The sequence below is a fragment of the Epinephelus moara genome, chromosome 7 (genome assembly GCF_006386435.1).
Source record: "Epinephelus moara isolate mb chromosome 7, YSFRI_EMoa_1.0, whole genome shotgun sequence".
In the NCBI taxonomy this organism is placed as follows: Eukaryota; Metazoa; Chordata; class Actinopteri; order Perciformes; family Serranidae; genus Epinephelus; species Epinephelus moara.
Genome location: NC_065512.1, coordinates 16,373,750 through 16,390,788, shown reverse-complemented (window position 1 = coordinate 16,390,788; position 17,039 = coordinate 16,373,750). Strand labels below are relative to the sequence as shown.

Here is a 17,039-nt window from a genome sequence, read left to right as displayed (position 1 = left end):
TACCATATCGTACCGTACCGTACCATATCGCATCGCATCACATCATACCGTGTCATACCGTACCGTTTCGCATTGTACCGTATCATATCGTACCGTACCTTTCCGTGCTGTGCCGTGCCTTGCCGTGCCATACCGTACCATATCGCATCACATCGTATCGCATCATACCATATCCCATCGTATCGTACCTTACCTTACCGTGCCGCCCAGTATCGTATCGTATCACATCATACCATATCGCATCGTATCGCATCATATCATATTGTATCGTAACAGCTCTTTCATTGCCACTTAGTGCTTCATTGTACCTTTTTTTGAGACAGAACTAATACTAGTCATGTCATTTATGTGGCTGAATAAAATGCAGTGGTGGAACATCAAAAGTAATCAGGGCTCTGCTTTTTTTTTTCTCAATTCAAATCTACCAGTCTTCTCCTCTGGGAGCCGGTACGCTTATCTGTTCATCTGTGTTTTCTCTTAGAGGTGATAAAGAGCTGGCAGCTGTGTGTGGGGGGAGAATCACCCCAATCATCACACAATCTCACAGCATATTGCTTTTTGGTGCTAAAACAATTTGCAGTTGACTAGCACCATGATTCATGTTTTGTTAATGTGAGTTTTCAGGTTTTGCCAGCTTTATTTATATCAACATTTAGCTTCTATTCCAGTGTTGTACAGAAATGTTTATTGTTGATATACAGGAAACAGAAGAGTGTTTGGGTTGAACAGGTCTATGATTAACACTGATGTACAAAAAGATGAAATGTCTGAGAGAGAATGGGAGATGTATACCATCATGCGTGGTCCCAAGAGACATGGTAGACTACATCGCTCATTTCAAATTAAATCACGCTTTAATAATCCCACAAGGGGGACTTTTACGGACTGACAGGCTGGTAATAGGGGGCATTCGTCCTCTTTGGAGTGATTCAGCCGGGCTGCTAAATGGATGATGAAACCTGGCACTTTTCAAGCTGCTGCTACTGTGTGTATTTGTAGCTGAGAATAGTTCATGAGCTAAATCATTGTATTGAGAGATACTGTCATGTATTCACTCAGCGAGGGTGTTCAGTCAGAGTGTATGTTATGAGGGTGTGTGTCTGTGTGTGAGAGGATAAGTGAGGATTGAATGTTTTCGCTGTCAAAGGATTCCCTTTGTCTTTTTGTGCGTTAATGACACGTGAGCACACTTGTGTAAACATGTGGTTGTGTGAATGTGGGTCAGTGTGTTTTAAGGAAAAGCTGCCCGCTGCTGTGCTTGGCTGAGTTTGATCTGATGACAGACGGAAAGTGTGTTTGTAGACTGCTCCTAATTAAGTCTGCAGAGTTACTGTCGATCCCTAAAGCATACCCTCCTCCCTTGTCATGTATCTGGCTCTTCTTCGAGGCTTTGTGTGTGTGTGTGTACGTGCATCTCTCAGCCTACTATTGACAAAGAACAAGTAGACCATGACCATGACTGCCAGCAACCACAGATCCAGGCAGCACGGTTGAATGGTTAGAGGCTACAGTATAAATTTAAAGGGAGAGGCTGGAGACATTCTGTTGTGTTGCAAAGGCCATGAAAAGACAAAAACCAACAAAGCCTTGGAGCATCTCTTAATAATTTCTGTCTCCTCTACTCGGTCTGTGGCCCTTCCCCCCTAAATCCATTCATTCTTACTGAAGACGTAAATCTTTAATCATGAATACACAGTTTAATTTTTTAAAAGAGGCTACATAATTTCCCCAGACTGCTGGGCACTGCAGTTTTTAGGGATTATTACTCAAATAATCAAATAGTGTATTAGTCAGGGACTATTTTCAGCTGCAAATTTGGTGTACTAGTGAGGATTTATGGTAGGCTACCCAGTGTTCGTGGGGTTGACTTAAAACTAGTGTGGGGCAGATTGTTTAGCCTCTGGTAATTCTGCTTGCAGCTTTCTCGAACTGCTCATTCAAACAACTTCACACTCAACACTGCAGCTCTTTGGGTCCTGAGCAATACACTTGAAGTCCATGTCTTGCAATGCTGATCTCGCCTTTTGCTAACAGCTAGCTATTTTGTACCAGACTTTTTCAGGAACAAAAGCGTTCATTCTGAGAGTTAGATCACTGCTGCATATATGTAAACTTATTAACTGTTGATTGATCTGCTTCCTGTCTGTCTGTGACCATCACATTCCCCTCACTTGCGATGGTGGGCTGGGAAATCTAATCAATTAATTAATACATACAAACACTGCTGATTTCTTCCAGTGGAGCTGACATGAAAAATATCTCGGTTCAGTAAATGTCTGCTGTCAGTCAGCCTGGTGAAGGCAGTTTGGCCGGATGCTGTCCTCTCATCTCCACAGGACGGGACGAGAACAGACAGGTGCTTCTGTGGACAGAGTCGGTGAATGCAGGTCACTGTGGATTGAAAACTATCTCCATGGCAACGTTAGTAACACTACCAATCACATTGTGTGACAAAATATGATTCTGTCTGCGACATGACAGATTCTCTAGCTTGTGTGACATGAAAGAAAATTCAAGCGCCCTGCCGTAAATCAGGCTTAACACCTCTGGTTTCTCTTTCTTCATCTGTTCTCGGATGTACTGTGAGTGATGGAGAGTGAGCCGTGCCCCCCGTCTCAATACAACATAGTGTGCAGGCTTCATAACCCATATGTCCTGCAAATCTCAAGAGTTAGCACTTGATCCTCAGCATGGACTGTAAAAATAATAGATGTGGTTACTGTGACATCAGCCATTGGTTTGTGGAATCCCATTTTGTTATAAAAGTTGAAATTAGCTATAGAGACCAAAACTGTTTTTGTACCAGGCTGTAAACATGTTTTTTTCTGCTGTCAAGTTGAGCATTTTAACACCGGGGTCTATGTCAATCGGGTGAACTGTTGTCGAGACTCCTCCCATTTTGGTTGGATAAACTACAGTGCCCATGTTCATTGTAAAAAAGGACAACAGAGCAGTGTGGTTAATGTGTTTTTAATAGTTTTTGGACGACAGCAGAGCTATATGGCACAGAGGAATAAGTATATCGAGCTTTGGCTACACAAGAAATACTTGTCAATAGAATCAAATAGGTTTTTAATTTGGATGCTTTCATAAGGATAACATATAGACACAGATTTATCCTTCGGGAAGCCAGTTTCTGAGCATGCTGCACACCATATTCAAAACAGTTAACCATAAATATACTGAATATAATAGCTTTTTTTGTGTGGTAGCACCTATTACTACCATGTTGTAAAAACAACAGTATGCCCCACAATAATTTTCCTTTCTCCAGATGGCGAGTGACCGTTTTCACAGCGTTCCTCCTGGTTTTGGCAGGTCAACAAGGACAAACACTGAACTGATTTATTAATTCCATTAACCGTGTCTGTCCCAAGTGGTTTTTATTAACGATGTATTCATTGTCATTTCTGCTTAGAGCAGCATTCCCCAACTCACTCGGGAAGGGCGGCCAATCAGGCGAAGCAGCCGTTTAGGTCATTAGCTAATTAAAGTGGCATTAACAATTGCATTGCCTCAGGAGGGGAGATCAGTGTCCACCCTCAACCATCATCCAACTGCTTTCCCAGCAGCACTTAGTCCGTCAGTGGGTGTCAGTCATGACTATTGAATTGGCATTTTATTGGTGCTATTGGCTCAGCTGAGCGTGTGGTCGCTACATAGCATGATAAATATGAGGAAAATTTACTGAAAGCATTTAGAAAAACATTTTACTTAGTTAGGATATCTTTGCTTTATGCTGAGTGTGCTTTTTAGCAAGGAAGATTTTTCCCTATGCATCAATCCATACCAACTAATGCATCAAAGCTACGACAGCTGAAGTCTCAACATTGTCAGTGTGGCAAAGAAGACACCGAATCCATGTGTCTGCGTACATGTATGAGTTGGTTGTGACTTCCTCTACCTCATTATTCATGCAGAAGCAGCTTGGGGACATGAAGATTAATGTCCCTGCCACAGGACGGTGCCCAACATCCCCCACGTCTTTCCCATTCTCTTGTACACACTCCATGTACATGCTTTAATGTGTTTGAGTGAGAGTTTTCACGTGGGATACAAAGGCAGGGATTAATTTACAGGCAGCAGCAAGAAGAGAACATGCCCTGCTGAAGTGTGATGTATAATGGACTCAGGGTGGAGGAGGGTACTCTCTACTGTATGGTGTATGTGACGGTCTCCATCCACTCTCTCATTTCAGGGCTCTTTCCCAGGGAACCTCCAGCTGGTTCTGGTTCTGAGGCCCACCACTCTCCTGCAGCGCACACTCTCTGACATCCTGTTCAAGTTCAACAAGGATGAGTTCAAGATGAAGGTGCCGGTGCGTACAGTAAAGCATTCACAGCTGCTGCATTTTACTAAACTAGTTGACTGCTTAACTCCTACCAAAAGGTAGTTGAATAGTCAGCTAGTTGCGGGAGATATAGAATATTTTTCACCCAATAACAAGTACTTGTACTTGTATCCGCGGTCTTGTTCTTTCAGTCACTACCCAGTCTCTTCCCTCTGTGGGCCCAATCCAACTTATACAAGAACGATTTTAACAGAATCCTCATAAATGTACATAAAATACTAGTTAATAATATGATTATTATCAAATGATATGTATGTAACAGTGTCAGGTGTTTCTGTTTCAGGTGATCATGCTGAGCTCAATCACTGAGCTGCACTCCTACATCGACCGCTCCCAGCTGACCCAGGAACTCGGAGGAACACAGGAGTACTGCCATGAAAAGTGGATCTCTCACCGCACTGTATGTACACCGTATACACCACTATAGTGTTCAGCATGGACAATATCATACTGTCCCACATTACAAGGCACTGTGTGAGTGAGATAAATGAATACATACAGTGAAATCAATACATGTAAAAGGTAAAGACAAGCTGGATGTGTCAAAATAGTTACTATGGAAGTCAATAAATGATCTTGACATCATTAAAACATGGCCACTACTTTAGGATGAAACCTTCTATTAAAAAAACAACAAAATTAAAAACACTACTGTAAAAACTCCTCCACAGTATATTATATCGGCACCACCTAAATCTAAAAAATGAAGTCACTGCAAATGTTGTATTTTCCTCACTCACATCATGAGCGTTGCATGCTGACGATGTTTGTTTGGTCCTGTGTGCATCAGGCTATCGAAGGCTTTGCACTGATGGTAAAGAAAACGGCACAGACTCTGCAGTCGTTTGGAACTGAACTGGCTGAAACTGAACTCCCCAATGAGATCCAGGCCACAAACGTCCTGCTGAGCACACACACCACTAAGAAGGACAAAATGAAGGTAACACTGTTAACACACATGCAGTATTAACACAAATATTCTTGTTATGTATACAGCATATTAGTTATGGGTTTGGATTACATCTCTCCACCTGTCTGTGTGTGTCTGTCCTGTAGGAGGATCTGCTGGTGGCTTTAGGTCAGGGCAGCCGGCTGCTGGAAAGCATCAATGAACCTGTGGTGCGAGACCCCGACCACAACATGAACCAGGATGAACTGGAGAACCTGGCTACTGTGCAAAGGTCAGAACCTCTAGAGCTGATAAAGCTGCAGAACGGCTGCTAAAAACAGACTTTGGTTCCTTTATCTTCTTCTGTGTAATCATCTGAAACATGATCATGTACTTTCACATAATATTTACATTTTTGATAAATAATCATCAGTAGTGTGGATACAATGACTAAGTGGGTAAAGGCAAACAATAGAACAGCTACAACAGTCTGGTAGGTTCAGCATATTATATCACTTTACTGTAGCACAGCCTTTAAAACCAGGAAAAGACGACACTTAAAATATCATAAGTGCAATATTGAAGGCAACTGGACTTGAGTTTCTTGCAGATGTTTCACCTGTCATCCAAGAAGTTCTTCTTCAGTTCTATAAGACTTGTGCGGAGTCGCAGGCTTTAAACTCTGTGTGGGTGCAAAGCCTTACAGAGTCACTGAGGTCACACGTGAGCTCTCAGTTTCAGAGCCGTTAAGGTCACATGTGAGTCATTGACCCAACCGGCCATCTTGGGTGTCATTAGGGTTAGATGGGACCAGGTGAGAATGGGCGTCTGGGGAGGGATCCCAAGACTGCATTATAAGTGGGTGATAAATGGTGTCGTAGGCAACTTCCTCTGTTCAACGATGGTCGTTCCAATTTGTCGTTGATAGCTTCTTTCACACGTCTTTCTTTCTTCTCTGGCCAAAACGTTTAGGATTGATATAGCACTTATGATTACCATGACCTGGATGACTGAAAATCTCCCCCGACAACACCTAAAATATTCCGATATCCAAACTCTAAGACAGTATCTAGTCTCAAATCACAGTATTGATATGATATCAATATATTGCCTATTTCTCGATACGACGATATAATACGAGACAATTTGTTTATTGTCTCCGTAGGAAATTTGTCTTGGATTCAGGAGCTGTACAAGCATTGCTGCCTTACAGTAATAGTACAGAAGAAATGAAAAGCATACATCATTAAATGTATTGCACATAACACCAGCACACAACAGAGCACTATAAGCAAAACACAACACAACCCCTAAAGCATCAAGCGACATTATTTATAGCGATTTTAAGACATACTTTTGTACTATGGTCATTTGCGATGGATCTCTGTCATTATTGGGGTTTTTTGTATTTAAACAGATATTTAAACACTATCTCAAAACCATCATATAGCATAACTAGACCTTTAAGATACACAGTGTGGTCATTCTCAGTGCTGGACTGAAGATATAGCGCGATCCTTGTTATTTGTCACATTTCACAGCATCTAAATTCATTGATTTTTGTACCAAAGTCTAAAGCCAGCAGACCTTTGTTTTGTTTATTGTTGTCGATGGCAGGTGGTTTGCTCACAGCTGCTTCTGCTCAGCTGTCAGAAGAGTTTTAATAATAGTTGGCGAGGCAGTGTGCTTTGAGGTCAGTCAGTGTGGTATTTTAAGCAACACTAAGGGCACTGATTCCCATGTCAACAGGCATTAGCTCTACGTAACGTTCACATACACACAGGAAAGATATCCAGATACCTCATTATCAGTCATTATCTCCACTGCATTTTCTACTCTATTTCTTCCTATCCTCACTGCGTTTGGTCCACTCTCCTGCCTGTCTGTAACAATCTACCTCTTCCTGCCCTCATCTCCTTCCCCTGCTCCTCCTTCAGACTGCTCTCTCAGCTGGACGAGACAGAAAGGGCTTTCGATGAGTTCTGGGTGAGGCATCACACCAAACTGCAGCAGTGTCTCAAACTGCGCCACTTTGAGCACAACTACAGAGAGGTGAGCTGGAGCCATGTAGCTCAGGTTAAATAGCAGATACATCCTAGACTCCGACAGAGACCACGTGACTCCTTTTAAACCCTGGAAACTGACTGTGGTGTTTCTGCTGCAGGTGAGGGCTCTGCTGGATCAGGTGTCTGAGAAACTCGCAACCTTCTCTGAGGTGGGGATCAGCCCGGCCCACGCTGACCATATCTTCTGTGAACTCACCACCTATGAGGAGAGAGTCTGTGTAAGTGATACCCAACCAGTCACAGTTAAAGCTTTGTCTGAAGCTTGGCATGAAGACATGAGTAATATCTTTGTAACAGCGTTTTTTTGTATTGATTTTGATTGTGTCTGAATAACAAGTTAAGTGTTATGTACGGTTATGGTCCTTTACTTATTTACTCTTATTATTCCTGGATTAATTATTTTTTAATGTTCTGTACATCCTTTTATGTGAGCAAATATCTCAGGAACGCCTTTAGGGAATTTTTTTAAATTTGGCACAAACGTCCACCTGCACTCAACTCAAATTTATCTATAAAGCACATTTAAAAACAACAAAGTGCTGTACAAAAGGAATAAGATGCTAAAGACATCACACATGTAGAGACACAACACACACAGGCACACATCAGAGAAAGCCACATCAGGGGGACTCAAACGCTAATGAATCAAAGCAGGTATTGAGCCTGGACTTGAAGGAGTCAGTGGTGGGGGCGGATCTGATTGGGAGGTGGATGCTGTTCCACAGTTTGGGGACAGACACAGCAAAGGCACAATCACCCCTGAGCTTCAGTCTGGAGCGTGGGACAGCCAGCTGACCTGAGGGACTTGGGGATAGAATAGGAGGTTAGAAGGTCTGCGATGTAGGATGGGGCTTTGTACACAAACAGGAGAACCTTAAAGTCAACTCTCTAGAGATACTAAAACAGGTGATGTTTTAGACTCAAGGATGAACTGTTAAAGGCCACAGTGACCTCACAAAACAACATTTTTGGCCATAATACAAGAGTTCATATGCTAATTATGACATAATTTCACACAAATGTCTAATAGGATAAAATTATGGAGTAAAGACATTTTATATCTAAAAGGTCAAAGGTCAACTTCACTGTGACATCATCATAATGTACTGCAAAACACATTTTTGGCCATGACTAAACATTGTAACACAGGAACAGAAGGGGAGACATTAATCAGATACTGAATTGGTGACACTGATCTTGGGTATTCACCATGAACCTTCTGGAGAACTTGGCTACACATCAGATCCCCTCACTGTCTGACTGTCAGCATACCCTTCAGGTTCCTTATTTTTGAGGTGTTTAAAAAAGGTTTGTTGTGTTGCCATCCAGTGTGTGAACCTTGTCTTTGCAAAGTTTGATGATAACTGTTTTTAGCACTGTGTGGCTTTTGGAAAAACCAATTTATTTTTGGTTGGAATGCCCCAAACCAGGGGTGTCAAACATACGGCTCGGGGGCCAAAACCGGCCCACCAAAGGGTCCAATCCGGCCCTCCTTGATGACTTTGCACACCTGATACTGATGCACCTGCAAAGGCTGAAATGCTGCCTCAGAGGCTTTTCCACCCTGACCAGAATACAGCTCTTACTGTGGTCATATTTAAAGATATTAAACATTGTGTACAATATTGTCAGCCAGCAGCTTAAGTCCAAAAGAATCTGCATCAGACTTCTATCTTTAAACTATATGGGTGGAACCCTGCTGCTGAGGCACTGACAAAACCTCAGGCTGTAAATGATTTATAAGGCAGCGGATGACTTCACGTGCTTCTGCAACAGCTTCAACTTTAGTGGGAAAATCATGGAAAAAAGTCACATGTAATGAAAAAGAGTAGTTGACTGACTGAATGTGGAAAAACTGAGACATACTGTTGAATTTGCACAATTTTTTCTGATGATATTGCAGGCTGTTCAACATGTGTTTTGTAAATGGAAGAACGTTTTCAGAATCTTTACGCTAAAAAAGGGGAAAATCTGAAGGTGTTGTTATTTATAAGTTATTATGTAATGGTTTTACTGGTCCAGCCCACTGGAGATTAAACTGGGCTGTATCTGGCCCCTGGGCTAAACCAAACCGTTCAAAATTATGCACGCAAACTGGAACAGAAGCGGTTCCCTGTTTATGGTAAAGGAAAATCAGACATCTTGGTTGCAGCTGGACACTGCACTCAAGAGTTAAGGCACAATCAGTACTGCAAGACTGTCTGAAAAATAAGTCAAAACAAACAGTTTTTTTTTACAGACATCAGGCTCATCCACATATGAAGGATTTAGTAAAAATGATTAATAGTTTGAGGGACGACTTAATAACTGTGACTGCGTCCTGGTCCACAGGAGGTGCTGGACAGATCTTCATCACTGGCTCGTGAGGGTGATGAACTGATCCAGAACTCCCACTATGCTGAAGACTCCATTCAGCCCAAATGCACAGAGCTCCGATCAGTCAGTGAGAATGTGAGCAGCAACCTGAGGGCCAAGAAAGACCACCTCCTCAAAGCCATGGAGCTGCACCACTGTTTGGAGAGGGTAAGAACAGAAGACCACACACTCCCGCTGTAGTTCCTTTATCTCGTTATCTGTTTTTTTACTGATTCCTCCTCTGCTGTTCTTCTCAGGCTTCTAAATGGGTTGATGATGGTATTTACCTGCTGGCGTCTCAGCCGGTGGACAAGTGTCAGTCACATGAGGGGGCGGAGTTAGCCCTGAAGGAGCTGGAGCGCTACCTGGAAAACGCAGGCCAGAACCAACTGACAGACCTCAGTACCATCTGGAGGGAATATGAGGCAGTGCTCAACCAGCAGTTCAGGGTAAGACGACCAAACAAAGAATAAATGAGTTACATAGACAATATACAATAAATAAAATGCTGACAGAAAAAGTCCTCAACGTAACTTCTGTGCATCAGGACCAAGTGGAGAAGGTTTTCCAGAAGCAGGTGTCCATGCAGGAGATGTTTGACAAGAGGAGGATCAGCCTGAAGAAGCTCGCCGCCAAACAGACCAGGCCGGTGCAGCCTGTGGCCCCCAGACCTGAAGCCTTCATCAAATCCCCCCTCAGCTCACCTGGTCAGTCTCCACACAGCCACACCTGGAGTGTTCATTCCACACAGTTGAGAGCATTTTAGAGGCCTTTACGCTCTTAATTCTTTGCATGACCTTAATGTTATTCACATTACGAATAGCATTTAAATGTCAATTATCAGACTCTATATTTAGAATATTTTCCACAGCCCTTTAACTCTTGATAAAGCTTGTACTGTACTTTGTTAAACAACATGAAAACTACATTTTAGAAAGTAGAAACAACCCAAATGATCAACAAAATATTTTTAAAAAACAGCAATATTAATCACTGAATTTCAACAGTTAAACTTGATTAATTGCACTTTTTATTGCAGCAGTGAAAATAGCAGCATGCGATTAACGCGATATAATGCTTCATGTTGGAACCATTAACAAGTTAATGCTGACAGTAGGGCTGCAACTAACGATTATTTTCATTGTCGACTAATCTGTCGATTATTTCTTCGATTAGTCAACTAATCATTTTATCAAAAAATGTGTTAAAATGTTGAAAAATGTCAGTCTGTCTCTCCCAAACCCCCAAATTATGTCATCTTGTTTCGTACTTACGCCAAAGGGTTTTAGTTCACTGTCACGGGGGAGTGTGTAAAGCTGCCAATATTTGAACCTAAGAAGCTGCAATAGGAGTATTTTGGGGTACGTTTATAGTACTTTTCTATGAAAACCGATTAGTTGACTACTAAAATAGTCACCGATTATTTTAATAGTCGATTAGTCATTGATTAGTCGACTAATCCTTGCAGCCCTAGCTGACAAGTAGACATATATATTTGCTGTTCTATAGCCTGCAGACAAAGTTGATAATGTTAAAAGCCCAGTTAGAAATGACACAATATAATTATGAAGATGAATGTCTTTTAAATAACAAAAACACAGTCATAAATCTTTGATCTTTGTCATTCATAACTGGACTTTTAACGTTATTAACTTTGTCTTTAGGTTATAGCACAACAAAGAAACCACTTCACTGCCTACTTCCTTATCTGCTTCTACTGATGTCAGTAGATGGATGCAACATATGTTATTTCCCCTACATTTATTTTGACTCTCTTCCTCCTCCTCTTCCACAGCACACAGAGCACAGCACGAGAGAAAGAGCTCCGAGACAGACTCTGGGAACAACTGTGAGAAAGTGAGTGGAGTATTCTGTTTGTACCTTCACACTGTCTATCTCTAAAATTTGTATTGTCTGCCTCTTATCTTATTGACCCGCTGTCTGTTTTTTCCAGGGAAATGGCCAACTGCAGAACGGTGACAGTAACAGCAGACATGCCTCCCTGTCAGAGGAGGAGGAGAACCTGGCGGTGCTCAGGAGGTGAGGGATCAGCCATGGCTCTTTCATCTGTAATCAAATTACGCAGCAGATGGACTGTGTGAAAATGGTTATCTCATTATCTACAGAGCTGTGCATGTTTTCTGAGTGTGCCTGCAACAAATCCTTCATTTGATCTCCTTTCTACCTGTCTCACTCTCTCCCCGTCTGCAGGCACGTTATGAACGAGCTGCTGGAAACTGAGAGAGCCTACGTGGAGGAGCTGCTCTGTGTATTACAGGTGTTTACTCACTCCATACAATGTTTATTCCTCTCTGTCTTTCACTTGTGCCTTAAATTTCATGTTTCGATTTGTGTGTTGCAGGGATATGCCTCTGAAATGGACAATGCAGCCATGGCTCACCTCATCCCCGCTCCTTTGCAGAACAAAAAGGAGGTTCTGTTTGGCAACATGCCGGAAATCTACCACTTCCACAAGAGGTGAAGGAGCGCCATCTGCCTGTCACTGATGGTACTGACATGTTGTCAGCCATCAAAGCTCCATCTCTTTCATCAATAACATGATTTTGTTGTCTCCAGGACGTTCCTGAGGGAGCTGGAGCAGTACACCGACTGCCCAGAGCTGGTTGGAAGGTGTTTCCTAGAGAGGGTGAGTGAATTATGAGACTTGAAGCTCAGAAGATGTGCAAAGAAGTTCATTGAATATAAATTGTTTTCTTTGTCTTCCTCTAGATGACAGACCTGCAGATCTATGAGAAGTATTGTCACAACAAGCCTCGCTCTGAAAGCCTGTGGAGGCAGTGCTCAGACTGTGCCTTCTTCCAGGTACACACAGTCAGCACCGTCAGGTTTTTGAATACATATTCTCCTCTGTGTTTTGTTTGACACAATTCTTTTCTTGTTTCTCCATCAGGAGTGTCAGAAGAAGCTGGAGCATAAACTGGGCTTAGATTCCTACCTGCTGAAGCCTGTTCAGAGGATTACCAAATATCAGCTGCTACTGAAGGTATTAGGCCAGGAGCCAGCTACCTTTTTTTCATTATTATTTCCTGTTAACATATAAAGCCTTGGGCCGTCACACGTTTATGACACGCACCCCCAACTCAGAACTGTTTGGTCTCAGGGGCCCAAAACCCCTTTCTTGGGGACATGTTGATCAACATTTCGATCAACCCAACACGGCCCTCTGACATCATCAGTGTGCTGCTCCTGTGCTTCTTTCAAAATTCCTTTGTGCTTCTTCAGAGCTAAGCTAGTTATCCAAATTTAAAAGTTAATACAATTGAACAAAATCCTTGTAAGCCACTGCAGGGTTAGCAAGTTAGCTTGCTAACTAGGTTGGCTATGCTAACGAGTAGTCTTGCTAGTAGGCTAGAATAGTGTTCACTAACTTTTCAGTTGCAGATTCCCGCAATTAACACAGTTTCCCTCCTTTTTTCCATCTTGATCCAGGATAGATTTGGTTAGGTTTATCCAGAACCATCATCATCATCACGCTGGTTCTGGGTAATATGTTTATGTCGACATCAACAAGTGATGGTCCTGATCAACATCAGCGATTCTATCCAGGATCAACGTGTTGATGATGGTCCTGTATCAATATAAACAAATCATCCAGGGTCAACATGGCGATGATGGCTTTGGATCATCATGAATAAGTTATCCAGGACAAATATGGCAAAGATGTTTCTGTATCAAACACATTATGCAGGATAAAGAGGACGATGATGGTTCTGGATCAACAAACATATTATCCAGGGTCAACATGACAGCGATGGTCCTGAATCAACACGAGCACTGCAATCTTGCTGGCGGGAAAATGGAGGGAAAATGTGTCCTTCGCAGGTCTTTGCAACTGCAAACTGACATTATCCTTGCTCTTAACGTTAATAAACAATATTTTAGCCATTGTCAAGCTTACTTGTTAGCATAGCCTACCTAGTTAGCAAGCTAACTCGCTAACCCTGCCATAGCTTATGAGGTTTTCGTTCAGTGTTACTGAGAATTTTGTCCAATTGTTCTAACTTAAATCTGTAAAACTAGCTTAGCTCTGAATAAGCATCAAGGAATTTTGAAGCACAGGAGCAGCACACTGATGATGTCAGAGGGCTGTGATTGGTTGATTGCAATGTTGGTCCTGGAATGTGATGTGGGATGTTGATCCAGGAGCATGTCCTACTTGACAAAATCACATCTTGCGATGGCACAAATAGTCATACAAGTATGAAATTTGGCAAGAAGTATCCTGACACAAAGTGGAATGTAGCAAAATAAGATTCTGGGGCTTGCTGCCATTTTATTTGAAAATATCACATGCAACATTCCCAAAAAAAAAAAAAAAAAATACAGTTTGTTTAACAAATTCTCATCAAAAGACGACATGTTCACTGTGTTTCTCACTACAGGAAATGCTGAAGTACAGCAAGAGCTGTGAGGGGGCCGCTGACCTGCAGGAGGCACTTACCGCCATCTTGGGCATCCTCAAGGCTGTCAATGACTCCATGCACCTCATCGCCATCACAGGATATGAGGTGAGACTTTAACAGGGCACAGGCTTTGTGAATCACATAACAGACGCTTTAAACGGGTCAAAATAAAGACAGAGAGACATGCTGAGCGTAGTGTTAGGATAAGACAGGAATATTATTACAGTAAAAAAGAGAGCTTATAGCGTCACCATCGCTTTCTTTTTTCAGGGTAACATGAGTGAGCTCGGTAAGCTGCTGATGCAGGGGTCATTCAGCGTGTGGACGGAGCACAAGAAAGGTCACGCCAAGGTGAAGGACCTGGCCCGTTTTAAGCCCATGCAGAGGCACCTCTTCCTCCATGAGAAGGCTCTGCTGTTCTGCAAGAGGAGGGAGGAGAACGGGGAAGGCTACGAGAAGGCTCCATCGTACAGCTTCAAACAATCTCTGAGTGTGAGCAGCTCTACGGTGACAGTGTTGGGAATGATGCTGCATGTATGTCAATTTGTATTCATATTTAGAAAATTAATTTTTACCTTGCTTATTTTTTCAGATGAGTGCTGTGGGCATTACTGAGAATGCAAAGGGAGACAACAAGAAGTTTGAAATCTGGTGCAACTCCAGGGAAGAGGTCTATATTGTTCAGGTATGTTAACACATACAAATTAAGTCTGTTGATATTTTACTTTTTTTTACTTTTGTCAACAAATCCCCAAAAATGTACCCAACCAATGGCCATGTACACTTGGTAATATCATGCATCACGGGTGGACAAGTGGACAGCTTCACATACAGACATTTGAATGTCTCCCTCCAGTTATCAGTGGTAAGCATACAGCAGTTTACACATTAAGATTTGTTTAAATGTCTCGTTTCAGGCGCCCTCGGCTGAAGTAAAGACCACATGGGTAAATGAGATCAGGAAGGTTTTGACAACCCAGCTGGAAGCCTGCAGAGGTACAAAGAGTGTGTACTCTAAAACCTATTTGTAAATTTAATGTTCACACTTATATCCATGTTTAACCAGAAACACTAATATTTTATCAGTGATAATGAAAGCAAAATCTTGCAAAATGTTTCATCATTGGTGTTTTGAAGTGGTTGTTCTCCCTCTCTGTGATTCTATAGCCAGCCAGCAGAGGGCACCAGACCAGGTTTTCCAGTTCCCCCCTGTGCCCAGTGGGACCGTAAGTCTCAGGTGAGTCTGTATTCCCCACTTCATCTAATTCAATCTCACAACTCAAAGGTACAGTTTGGTTTGTGGGATTATTTCCAGAGGCTGTTGAAGCTTCTTATGCTCCACTTTTGTTCGTCTACAGTCCATTCAAGTCGGGTCAGAAGACCTTGAAGAAGGGAGAGGAGAAGAAAGCTGAGCCCTGCAGCCCTGATGCCAACTCCTCTTCTTCACCAAAGCCCACAGGAAAAGGTGAGTAGAGAAACCCAGCCTTTAGAGCATGTTATTGTACAAACTGCACTTATTGTGTACCTCTGTGACTAACCCATGCCTTAAAGGAATACTTCACCCCCCAAATGACCATCTGTATATCAAGTACTCACCTTGTGTTGTGTTGAAAAACAGAGATGTATTAACAGATTTAACACAACATGGATTGAGTAACCGATGTACAAATGGTCGTTTTAGGGGTGTATCATTGCTTTAACTTCCGTCTTTCCCGCTGAATCATATAACTTCCCTTTTTATTCCTTTTCTCCCTTTACACTTACTTAACTTACCCTTCCTTCCTTCCTTCTGTTTGTCTGTCCTGTCTCTTCCTCTGGGTCAGATGAGGCTGTGACAAGCCCTACCTCAGACAGAGCTGCTGTGGCAAAAAAGCGCTTTACTTTACAGGGCTTCAGTAACCTCAAAGCTCAGAAAGGTAACTGCAAGCCATCCAGTCAATGCCATCTTGTCCAAAATATCATCATCCTCTGCATTTATGAGAATAAAATGTTTATTTCTATTAAGAAGAAGTCAAAGAATTTTGTTGTGTCTTTTAAAGAATACACTTCTTTGCCTTCTTGCCAAGAGTTAGATGAGAAGTTAGATACCGCTCTCATGTCTAAGAGTGGTATCGATCTTCCCATCTAACTTACAACAATGAAGTTAACCCAAGTCTCTAAAGGACAAAATGAATACAGATGTCATCTACTTCAAGGATGTTTGGTCAGTAGGTCAAATGCTGCATGCTTCCCTCCACAGAGTCCCCAACTACTGATGATAAAAGTTTTACGTTACCATCCATGACCATCTTCCTGTCAGCAGGTATCACACAGCTCTAGACCCTGATTTTATTCAGTCAGGCACAACGCCTCTTTCAAAGCTTTGACGCTTCATAGTTGGAAAAGCACAGGTGTTATTAATAAAATTACCAACAGCTCTGTTCTGTTGAAGTGTCTCGGTAAGGCTGGACTTTTAAAAAGATAATCACATCCAACCAATTTTAGGCACTTTGAATCGGCTCCCTGTATGATTTGGGATTGATTTAAGATATTCTTGAGTACCTTAAAGTATATCCATCCATCCATTTTCATCCACTCATCTGGGGCTGTGTCGTGGGGGCAGCAGGCCAAGCAAAGCACCCCAGACATCCCTCTCCCCAGCAATGTTTTCAGCTCCTCCTGGGGGACCCCAAGGCGTTCCCAGGCCAGATGAGATATGTAATCCCTCCAGCGTGTCCTGGGTCTGCCCCGGGGCCTCCTACCAGTGGGATGTGCCTGGAACACCTCCAACCGGAGGCACCGAGGAGGCATCCTGATCAGATGCCCGAACCACCTCAATTGACCCCTTTCGATGTGAAGGAGCAGCGGCTCTACTCTGAGCTCCCTCCAAAAGTCCGAGCTCCTTACCCTATCTCTAAAGCTGAGTCCAGCCACCCTTCTGAGGAAACTCATTTCGGCAACTTGTATTCGCAATC

The 17,039-nt window shown here is 42.5% G+C and overlaps 1 protein-coding gene across 12 annotated transcripts in view; it reads left to right on the top strand.

Moving 5' to 3' along the window:
* mcf2lb (mcf.2 cell line derived transforming sequence-like b) overlaps positions 1 to 17,039 on the top strand; it is a 62,190-nt gene that overhangs the window by 37,148 nt on the left and 8,003 nt on the right. For 3 of the 12 annotated variants that reach the window (XM_050048006.1, XM_050048015.1, XM_050048016.1), the window contains exons 5-28: positions 4,199 to 4,318; positions 4,635 to 4,751; positions 5,142 to 5,291; positions 5,408 to 5,532; positions 7,178 to 7,292; positions 7,405 to 7,524; positions 9,638 to 9,829; positions 9,919 to 10,110; positions 10,209 to 10,368; positions 11,457 to 11,518; positions 11,616 to 11,701; positions 11,873 to 11,939; positions 12,024 to 12,139; positions 12,239 to 12,308; positions 12,392 to 12,484; positions 12,573 to 12,665; positions 14,065 to 14,190; positions 14,356 to 14,577; positions 14,678 to 14,770; positions 15,003 to 15,090; positions 15,253 to 15,322; positions 15,444 to 15,550; positions 15,909 to 16,001; positions 16,325 to 16,387. In XM_050048006.1, the coding sequence (XP_049903963.1) occupies positions 4,199 to 4,318; positions 4,635 to 4,751; positions 5,142 to 5,291; positions 5,408 to 5,532; positions 7,178 to 7,292; positions 7,405 to 7,524; positions 9,638 to 9,829; positions 9,919 to 10,110; positions 10,209 to 10,368; positions 11,457 to 11,518; positions 11,616 to 11,701; positions 11,873 to 11,939; positions 12,024 to 12,139; positions 12,239 to 12,308; positions 12,392 to 12,484; positions 12,573 to 12,665; positions 14,065 to 14,190; positions 14,356 to 14,577; positions 14,678 to 14,770; positions 15,003 to 15,090; positions 15,253 to 15,322; positions 15,444 to 15,550; positions 15,909 to 16,001; positions 16,325 to 16,387 (2,740 nt within the window). Of the gene's footprint in view, positions 1 to 2,274; positions 2,422 to 4,198; positions 4,319 to 4,634; positions 4,752 to 5,141; positions 5,292 to 5,407; positions 5,533 to 7,177; positions 7,293 to 7,404; positions 7,525 to 9,637; positions 9,830 to 9,918; positions 10,111 to 10,208; positions 10,369 to 11,456; positions 11,519 to 11,615; positions 11,702 to 11,872; positions 11,940 to 12,023; positions 12,140 to 12,238; positions 12,309 to 12,391; positions 12,485 to 12,572; positions 12,666 to 14,064; positions 14,191 to 14,355; positions 14,578 to 14,677; positions 14,771 to 15,002; positions 15,091 to 15,252; positions 15,323 to 15,443; positions 15,551 to 15,908; positions 16,002 to 16,324; positions 16,388 to 17,039 lie in introns of those variants that run through there. The other 9 variants (XM_050048018.1, XM_050048013.1, XM_050048008.1 and 6 more) reach the window with 6 other exon arrangements.